This window comes from Bison bison, unplaced genomic scaffold (genome assembly GCF_000754665.1).
Source record: "Bison bison bison isolate TAMUID 2011002044 unplaced genomic scaffold, Bison_UMD1.0 scf7180017864472, whole genome shotgun sequence".
NCBI classification, from domain to species: domain Eukaryota; kingdom Metazoa; phylum Chordata; class Mammalia; order Artiodactyla; family Bovidae; genus Bison; species Bison bison.
This window is the reverse complement of record NW_011495033.1, coordinates 5,286,978-5,297,688: the sequence shown is the minus strand read 5'-3', so window position 1 is coordinate 5,297,688 and position 10,711 is coordinate 5,286,978. Positions and strand designations below refer to the sequence as shown.

Genomic DNA, 10,711 nt, shown 5'->3' with positions numbered 1-10,711 from the left:
AGTCCCTTGGACTGCAAGGAGATCCAACCAGTCCATTCTGAAGGAGATCAGCCCTGGGATTTCTTTGGAAGGAATGATGCTAAAGCTGAAACTCCAGTACTTTGGCCACCTCATGCGAAGAGTTGACTCATTGGAAAAGACTCTGATGCTGGGAGGGATTGGGGGCAGGAGGAGAAGGGGACGACAGAGGATGAGATGGCTGGATGGCATCACTGACTCGATGGACGTGAGTCTCAGTGAACTCCGGGAGTTGGTGATGGACAGGGAGGCCTGGCGTGCTGCAATTCATGGGGTCGCAAAGAGTCGGACATGACTGAGCTACTGATCTGATCTGATCTGATTTGATGGCCAGTGTGGTTCAAGTTTGGTGAGCCAGAAGGAAAACGGCCTAAGATGATGTGAGAGAAGACGCAGGGCCCAGGCTGGATAGAGCCTTGTAGATCAAGGTAAAGAGTCTGAGTTTCACTTTAAGTATGAAGAGTAAGATCCTATAGCTTTTAAGCAGAAACATATTTACAGGCAACAACAGATTACCTTATTATATATAATTCACTAAGCTGAAATCACTTTTGGTACAGTATGAACTAAACAGCTTTTTAACATGAAAGGGACAACCCTTCTCAAGGGTTTAGCATGAAGTGAAAGTGAAACCAACACTTTCATGTCCGACTCTCTGCAACCCCATGGACTGTGGCCCACGAGGCTTCTCTGTACACACAATTCTCCATGCAATACTGGAGTAGGTAGCCATTCCCTTCTCCAGGAGATCTTCCCATCCAAGGGATCAAAGCCGGGTGTCCTGCATTGCAGGCAGATTCTCTACCATCTGAGCTACCACGGAAGCCCAAACTCAATAATGTTTAGCATGTCTGTTAGCAAAAATGATAGGGTTTTAGAAAAAAATTTTTTAAGAGATGCCAAATAGCCATATTATGTCTTTTGTATTTAAAACAAGCAAAGTCATAATTTCAAATGCAAATAAGAGTGTTGAAGTTTTAAAAAATTGTGTAACACTTCAAAAAAAAAAGAAAAGAGTTCTGAACTAGAGGTAGTAAGCAGACACAAGCCTTGAATTCTAGTTCTAGCATTACTAACAACTGAATATGAGATTTAATTCTAAGTATTTCATTTACCAAATGAAGACACCAGACAAGATCAGTGGTTTTAATTTTATTTTGACGAGTGTTCAGACAGAACTTTTCCATGGGTCAGGTGAGGAGTTTCAGTTTTACTTTAAATATGAGAAGTTAAGATCCTCACAGTTAAGAAATCTCCTGAGGGCCAGAAGAGCCAGTCACTTTCCACAGCTGAAAATCACTCAAATAACACCTGAAGCTTTTCTAGCTCTACAAGTTTTAGCAATTAATTCAATTCACTGATACACATTAATATATATAAAATAGATAAACAACAAAGACCTACTGTATAATACCAGGAACTATACCTAGTATCTTGTAATAACCTATAATAGAAAGGAATCTGAAAAAGATATATGTAATATATATATATATATATACACATATATATATATATATATTTATATACACACACACACACACACATATGACTCAATCACTTTGCTGTATACCCAAAACATTATAAATCAACTATATTTCAATTTATCCCTGGGTTGGGAAGATCCCCTGCAGGAGGGCACAGCCACCCACTCCAGTATTCCTGCCGGGAGAACTCCACGGACAGAGGAGCCTACAGGCTACAGTCCACAGTCAAAAGGACTTGGACATGACTGAGCATACATACTTCAATTTAAAAATAATTCACTGACTGAATGAATTCTGAAGCATCTGTTTTATGCCAGGCACTGTTCTCCTCTTAACTCAATGAACTTACCCACTGAGAACAGGGAACCACATTGGCCAGAGCCATGGCTATAGGGAGCTCTCCTTGATCACCCATCATCGTGACCAACTCCACCAGTCTCTCAAAACGATCTGCCAATACTGTTTCTGCAAGTGTGTCAAACTCTGTGCCTTGTTGAAGGATTTTTGTCAGAACTTCCATAAACGTAGCTCTTGTCTGGAGATCTTTGTGATAACCTAAGCCTGATGTGGACAGACAGATGCAAATTTATTAACATGGTCTTTTTGAAGTAATTTCACTTTTCTTATATACTGATTCTCTAGGTTTTAAATTTCTCTATGAACCTTTCATTTTACCTCACCTATGGAGTGCATGAGGCCGCTGTCCACGTTAGCATTGAGTAAGTTTGACATTGCCAGGACTGTGCAGTGCCTCAGTGATGCCAGCCTCCGAGACATGCCACGTTTCCTGCCACCTGTTTGTGCATTTTCATCTTCGACTTCACTGCAGTCGTTCAAAAGGTTCATAAACAATGTGAAATACCTGAGAAATAAAAAGACTGACCCTTACCCCGTGAAGGCCACACACATCAACTAGAAAGCTAATGAGACATTCTGAAACCATCACGTGTACATCACGAGTGGCTCTAGCATCTGCTTCTCTCTAGTCTTAGGGGTAATCAGCCAGCACGGCTCATTAGGTAGTGCTCTGTGTTGAATATGATTTTATCCTGATCAAGTCCAGTACATATTTCATAACATAAGTACCAAATAGATGCAATGTTTCCTGGTTAAATGTATCATGTTTAATTTTCAGAATATAAAAATGAGTGGTCCAAATAATTAAGACGATGACTTAATGAGGTGATCTGGGTTTTACTGTCTATAAAAATTCACTGATCAAATTATATTTTCTAGAAAAACCACAAAACACAGCTCTTTTCCTATACCAGCCCTAAATAGGGATTATTGCTTCAAGAAAGTGCTGTATTTTGTGAAACAGCAGCTGATGGTCATAATAATGAGGCAATGAGGTCCATTTTCTAAATATAATCATTTGCTATTTTGATTACACTTCGTTTTGTTGTGTGTGGGGCTTTGTTTTTTGCTTTTTATTTCTGGCAACTGAAATTTACTTAAGAAACAACTGTGATTTGGCTTCCATCAACTCCACACCATCTCCTTCCTCAGGCTGCAGCGGCAGACCAGCCAGGAGTGAAACTACTGCTTCCATGCTTGCCTGGTCCAAATCTCTGAAGGAAAAAAAAAAATTTTAAGACCACAAATCTCTCAAGTTCTTACACTTCACCTTCCCCTCAAATGAATGTCTTTCTAACAGACATGAATTTTCATAACTACCTATTTCATTAAACAAATTTCTCTCTCTCTCTCTCTCTTTGGTCACTAAGTTGTGTCTGACTCTCGCGACCCCATGGACTATAGCCAGCCAGGTTCCTCTATCCATGGGATTCTCCAGGCAAGAATATTAGAGTGGGATGCCATTTCCTTCTCCAGGGGATCTTCCTGATCCAGGAATCGAACCCAGGTCTCCTGCATTGCAGGCAGATTCTTTACTGACTGAGCTGTAGGGAAGCCCTAAACAAATTACCATGAAAACCCAAATAATCGATGAGCTAATATGCAGAGCCCAGAATACAAACACACTTCAAGTCAGGCAAAGGGCAATAATAACTTTCTACAAAGTAATCTTGGATAAATGACTACCTTAAATTAAAAGCATGTACTGTGGGACCAAGCCTGGCCAAAGAAATATATGTGAATAGCTATTATGTAATTCATAATGTTTAAATATTTCTGATACATGGTAGTAAGTATTTATCATTAGAGCAAACTTAAGCAATTACATTTCAGAAAGACGCAAAACAGCTAAGTTCTTCAAATAATATCTTTATCCAGTCAAAAAATAAAAACAATCTAAGGCCTTATATATCTTATTTTCCAACTGTAGACTGTCTTTCCTAAATATACAACATAAACTTTCCAAACAACACTCACTTTTTACTGAAAATTTTTTAGTTAAAAAGAAACAATAAAGATTAATATCTTTGAATAATCCAAATGGAAGAGCTTGATATCCCCCAAAACAATTTCAATATAAATTAATACGTACACAAACTGTAATGAGTAGATATAATGCCTAGAGTAAACCTACTAATATGTAAAAGTCTTTTTCTTTCCTCTCTCTCTCTCTCTTTTTTTTTTTTTACCTTGTAAGACATTTTACATCGTCATCTGCCGCTTGGTTTGATGTTCCCATAACCCAATCTGTCAAGTATTCTACCATCTTATTCCTAAAGAATGGGAGAGAAAAAGAAAAAAGGAAACTGCTTTTTCAAAGTCACACGTAAAAATTCTTGTATGATTAAAAGTGTAATAATTCAAGTAATTTGCCAAATCACTCAGGCAATAAGATAATTTCATAAAAGAGATATTACTACCACAAATCTAACAGAGAAGGGCACAAACACCAACTGGTATACTGATCTACCACCTTAGCCCTTAGCTAAAGACTTTGAAAAAAGAAGGGAACAGCAGAAGATGAGATGATTAGATAGCATCACCGACTCAGTGGACAAGGATGTAAGCGAACTCCAGGAGACAGTGAAGGACAGAGGAGCCTGGCATGCTGCACTCCATGGGGTTGCAGAGTCAGACAAGACTTAGAGACTGAACAACAACAATGCTATCTATCAGTTGGACACAGAATCAAATTCTTAGTTCAAGTGTAGTATAATTTTAGAAAAAGGGAGCACTGTCATGGGCACAAAGCTTTGGGAAATTTAAAATAATCTGAAGGAAAAAAACACATAAAATACTTCTTTTCCACCTCTCCCACTTCCCATGATAACCAGGTGCCACTATTTTTCTGTACTTCACTAAACATAGTAAAATTTACAAGACTTTATTTTGCTCTTTGAGAACTCACCTGAATTTCATCTCTTGACAAAATGAGAGGTCATCTCTCCTTGCCATCATTACCTCGACTAACTGACACAGTTTTGTTTTTATTTGAATTGCATGAACCATATTTCCAAGTACACGAACATATCTATTTAGATACAGGGGCATTAAAAAAAAAAGTGATCAGATATAAATGAAGGAAAAGGTTTTCTAAATGCTTTCACCACTAAGTAAAATGATTAAATGTAACCATAAAAATTATAAGATTTTCATTTTGCTCATATGAGAAGATATATAACTTCTAATTACCTTATTATCACACCCTGATTTGGGTGCAAAAAAGAAAAGGATGGCAAATTATTTTATTGCTAACTACCAATGCAAATGTGGTCTGCTACACTTCAATAGAATGCCTACCTGACCAGATTTAACATCATTGTTTCAATGCTGGCTTGCCCCAGATGTTCAGAACTGCCTTCGGTATGATTATCTAGTAAGTTCTTCATTATAGCTATGGTTTGCTCCACAAACTGAGTATTGGTGTCAGTCAATAAAACCTATACAAAGAACAAAACATTGGGAATTGATTGATTTGGGAATCGATGCACAGCAGACAGACCATAGATAAATGTCATACACATGCAGAAATACACCCGTGGGCACATATTCAAACAGGCACATAGATATACACAGATGCTCATACCCATGCCCAAGACATTGTTAACCCCAGGCATACCCACGCACCAGAGTCCCTACAAAGCAAACTAATTTCTGAATTAGATGATTCTCCTTTTTGCAATGTTTTTATCTATTTTTTAAAATTATAAGTGAAAGTCCATGCCAGTATCAAAATTAAATAACCTAAAAGAAAAAGGCTTCATTATTTCAAATGAGTCACTACTTAAAGGAAAGGGTAAAAAATAAAACAGAGAACACTTTACCTGTCCTTGGGAGTCAAAAAACTTGCTGATGGTATTCTTCAGTTTGTTAAAAAGCATTGGATAAAGAGCAGGACTCAATTCTAGACCCACCAGATCCTTAACATTGGTCCGTATTTGAAGTCCCACTTTCTCATGGTTACAGACCATTAAGGACAGCAGCCGATCCATAAATTTGCTGACAGGTGTATCTGCATTTCCCTCTGAAGACATCACTGAAATCATGGAACCCTTGCGTTCACTGACAGGGCCCATGGGTGGGCTATATGTTGCTAAGCCAGAATTGCTTCTCTGCTGCAGGCACACTCCCCCAAGGGCACAAAGGAAGCCAGTCATGTTGATCCATTCTTGTAGTGAGTCCGTGTCAGATAAATCTATGGATCCTCCTCCACTCACATGAGACATTCGCCTCTTAACAATGGTCTTGTGAAGGCTTTCAGCAGCCTAAACACAAAATTTTTATGGAAAGCATGAATTCAACCTAAATTGGTTGAGAGACTTGACAAACTACTTTTTATCCAACATTTCTGTGACAAGAGAACATTTTTTTTACATTTAAAAAAATTCAAGTCTTTGCTCTGCAATTTCTAGTCACATCAAGGTATCTCACCACTTGAGGACAGATGAGTCTTAATTTACAGAACTGAAGGTGGTGGTAACACATGGATTCAGTATCAGATACAGAAGGTGGTGATAAACTGCAGTTCAGAAAGGAACATACTTTCAAAATATTTGCTTATATCAATTTCCGGACACAGAAGCAATATCTGTGCTGCTTCAAGGAATATAAGCATTTGAAGGTTTTTAACCACGTAGCTGCTGCTGCTGCTGCTAAGTCGCTTCAGTCGTGTCCGACTCTGTGCGACTCCATAGACGGCAGCCCACCAGGCTCCTCCATCCCTGGGATTCTCCAGGGAAGAACACTGGAGTGGGTTGCCATTTCCTTCTCCATTAACCAAGTAGGGTATGCATTTAATAACTTAGTGACTGTCCAAGTTCAAAAACTCTGGATCCAGCTGTGTGAACGTTGTACTACTATTAACATAGATTCCCACATGACAAGATGAGAGTAACCAAGTGGAAAAACCATTGAATATACAAAAGAATGTAATGAAGGAGTATAGAATGATAAGGTCAATAGAAAAAAATAATTAAGAATTTGTAATCTGACAGAGGAGGAATCTTCCAGGAATTCTGATCCTTTCAGTTTATGGAGTGGAGATGAGAAAGAAAACTGTGTGTGGCATAAATTTTTCAAATTCAATTTTCCCTATATACTGCCTACAAGCATAACAGTCATCTTACTATAGGGGATATATCAACCTAAGAAAGCAATATATTAGGGGCAATCGGTGATATGAATGATGTAGAAGTACCACTGCATTTACTTCATTATGTTTATTCTATGGGGAAAATGACCTCTCATGAATGATTGCTTTGAATGCGGAACTCTTAAAACTTTGCCATTTCTTATAGCACATGGATTTACTACAGTTGCATCTAGTATTAGGATATGGCTACGTATCTCTGCTGTCATGCAGCACATTGTCCCTTTTAGGCCCTACATTATCAGATATTTATGCAAGCTCCCTGGTCAGGAATTAAGAGAGTGAGGTTCACAGGATGGATGATTTAATGTGTAGCACAGTGAAAGAACCATTGGATACAACATTATGCTTTGATAAAAAAAAGTAAGCCTAGATCTTGCATTTAAGTACTTTATGTGATCTCATTTGACTAAGAGGTTGGTTGGGCTCAAGATAATGAATCAACTTCACACCTTCAACAATATATGCAATAATGAGTCATTGGTATCAGACACAGAAAGTCCACTGAAGAAGAACTTGCAGACTGGCTTATAAGCAACAGTAGGGTAGAGCATATATATGGACCGAATTTACATAGTGAGATTATCAAACCCTGTCAAGTGACTTTGAATTTTTTAGCAGCAGCAGGATGACTGAATCCTTAGCATATTGACTGCATATGGGTTGCAGCACAGCTGAAACACTGTGGTTGGTATATACATGACTTATTTCCTTTACTCATCAAGCATTTGGATCCAGCTCCTCTTAGACATCTTCTTAATCTGGTTTCAGGTCTTCAGCCAAGTGTTCGTACTGAACAGACACTGTACTTGGCACTGATGTTAATTAAAGCATTATGGAATAGCGTATTAGCAGCTAAGGCTCAGCTAACTAAGCAGCTCTTTTGCATCTTTATTAAATACATATCTTCCCACTGAAAGTAAGAAAGAGGAAGAAAAGCTCAGAAGACCAGCTCCATCACATTGTACACCTGCAGCTGGTCTTCAAATAATAGTGAAACTCATCAAAATGGAGGCAGTGATACTGAAATGGATAAGCAACTTACACTAAGAATGAAATATATACAACAGCAGCTTTCAGACACAATGAAATCCAAACAAAGAAGTTCTGGCAAAACTGCCAACAGTCGTGAAGATGGAAGCAGTGGTCCTGGAAGCAACAGTGAGCATAGTAATGGATCTACCAATGAGGTGATTTCTAGTAACTCAAGACAGTCAGCTGGCAGCTCTGCCAAGAGGTCAATCAGAAGACCTTGCAGAACTGAAGCCCTTAAAGAAGATCATGGTCAAAATCCTCTTAAAAGTAGTTGTGATACAGATCTTTGAAACAGAAAGTCAAGCAGACCTTTGCTTAAGGGAATTCCCAAGGCCTATTAGCAAGCAATGAAACAGGAAAAGACCTGCTTTTTAACAGTCAATGTCATCAACAGATAGTCAAATACAAATGCTACATGCCTATTCACACTCTGAAGATCCAGAACATATTTCAGAGGAAATGAATGCTGCCCAAATAGCACAAGCATCTTAGGAATCACTTTCTTGGGAGACAACTGGAAATGAATTATTTGCTTGTTGGCAATCCAGCATCACTAAATTCAGCTTCAGTACCACAAAGGGCACATGGCTGATGATAAGCTAAATGCAGATGATGTCAGCTGTGGTAGATCCCAGATTAGTGCAAAATCAGAAAAAAAAATATGGCTGATTTTGATAGTGAAGAATCTGGACGTGAAGAGGAGCTAGCTCAAATTAATTCATAGGCAGAGCTAACATCTCACCCCTAACAACATCTTGCCACTGTAGTATCCATTTACCATAAACATCTTAGTCAAGGAACTATAATTCATAAACATCAATTCAACAGTTACTGTTTTAATTAACTATTAATTTGGATATTGTCTGCAAGAAAGGAAACATCTTGTTACGGAATACAATCCAAGATGATGATGCAGCTAAATCTTTCTGAAGGATTAATAAATAAAGCAGAGAAACTTCCTTGGTATGTTGGTTTACTAATAGATTTAAATGAGATTCACTGAAGGTTGCTCAAAAATTTAGGAAATAACAGGTAAATAGTAATTTTAAAAAATTTTATGCAATAGTCAAAGTACATTTTGTGTACTCTTTTCAACTAGGAGTTAATTCATAGCATTTAATGCGCCATTATCAACCTATTTTATTGTAATTGTGATTTTCATATTACATTTAAAGATTTCCTTTACAGGGCTCATATTTTATTGCTGTCTTGTTTTTAAACAGTACTTTTTGACACTTTTTTTGATCAGATCATCTCCAACAGAAACAAAGGAGTAACAGTAATATTTATTCTCTTCTTGACTCCAGGAACACAGTAGTGACTACTCTGTTTTCAAACTACAGTTAAACATTCTTAAATTGTGTCACTATACATGAAGCAAAATATTAATGTGAAGTTAAAATAAAGCTAATACAACATTTTGATAAGGGTACTGTTCTTTCATCTGAGGAGTCTTTTGTACCTTGACTTTTATACTGCATAAAGAACTAGGTTAGTGTTTTTTTTCTCTAGGTTGAATTCTGCTGTATATTTACATACTTCTTATTGGGGCTCAAGTTTGCTGATCTTTAATCGTTCCACTGATTCATTTTCATGTTTCCTTTGTCTAACACTGCTTTGATAATGTTGTTCCATTCTCTGACACAGAGACATTTATTAGCTGAATATATTACACCATATTATATTATATATTTTCAGCTTAGCTCTCCCCAGGCTTGATATAAATGTCTAATTTTATTGAACATTTAAGTGCTTCAAATATTTTTTACTAATTGAATTAGAAAAAGTATGTACAATATTCTTCAATTTAAGTCTGAATCTGGCAATAAGGAGTTCATGGTCTGAGCCACAGTCAGCTCCTGGTCTTGTTTTTGTTGACTGTATAGAGCTTCTCCATCTTTGGCTGCAAAGAATACCTCAGATATGCAGATAACACCACCCTTATGGCAGAAAGTGAAGAGGAACTCAAAAGCCTCTTGATGAAAGTGAAAGTGGAGAGTGAAAAAGTTGGCTTAAAGCTCAACATTCAGAAAACGAAGATCATGGCATCCGGTCCCATCACTTCATGGGAAATAGAAGGGGAAACAGTGGAAACAGTGTCAGACTTTATTTTTCTGGGCTCCAAAATCACTGCAGATGCTGACTGCAGCCATGAAATTAAAAGGCGCTTACTCCTTGGAAGGAAAGTTATGACCAACCTAGATAGCATATTCAAAAGCAGAGATATTACTTTGCCAACAAAGGTCCATCTAGTCAAGGCTATGGTTTTTCCTGCGGTCATGTATGGATGTGAGAGTTGGACTGTGAAGAAGGCTGAGTGCCAAAGAATTGATGCTTTTGAACTGTGGTGTTGGAGAAGACTCTTGAGAGTCCCTTGGACTGCAAGAAGATCCACCAGTCCATTCTGAAGGAGATCAGCTCTGGGATTTCTTTGGAAGGAATGATGCTAAAGCTGAAACTCTAGTACTTTGGCCACATCATGAGAAGAGTTGACTCATTAGAAAAGACTCTGATGCTGGGAGGGATTGGGGGCAGGAGGAGAAGGGGACGACAGAGGATGAGATGGCTGGATGGCATCACTGACTCGATGGACGTGAGTCTGGGTGAACTCCGGGAGTTGGTGATGGACAGGGAGGCCTGGCATGCTGCGATTCATGGGGTTGCAAAG

At 38.1% G+C, this 10,711-nt stretch overlaps 1 protein-coding gene across 6 annotated transcripts in view; it reads right to left on the bottom strand.

Annotated features, from left to right (window-relative positions):
• The window catches only part of NF1 (neurofibromin 1), a 275,386-nt gene that overhangs the window by 128,486 nt on the left and 136,189 nt on the right, over positions 1–10,711 (bottom strand). For all 6 annotated transcript variants that reach the window (XM_010861452.1, XM_010861457.1, XM_010861455.1 and 3 more), the window contains 7 exons: positions 5,684–6,124; positions 5,160–5,299; positions 4,768–4,890; positions 4,049–4,132; positions 2,957–3,073; positions 2,183–2,364; positions 1,852–2,063 (listed from right to left, as the gene is read on the bottom strand). In XM_010861452.1, the coding sequence (XP_010859754.1) occupies positions 1,852–2,063; positions 2,183–2,364; positions 2,957–3,073; positions 4,049–4,132; positions 4,768–4,890; positions 5,160–5,299; positions 5,684–6,124 (1,299 nt within the window). The remainder of the gene's footprint in view (positions 1–1,851; positions 2,064–2,182; positions 2,365–2,956; positions 3,074–4,048; positions 4,133–4,767; positions 4,891–5,159; positions 5,300–5,683; positions 6,125–10,711) is intronic.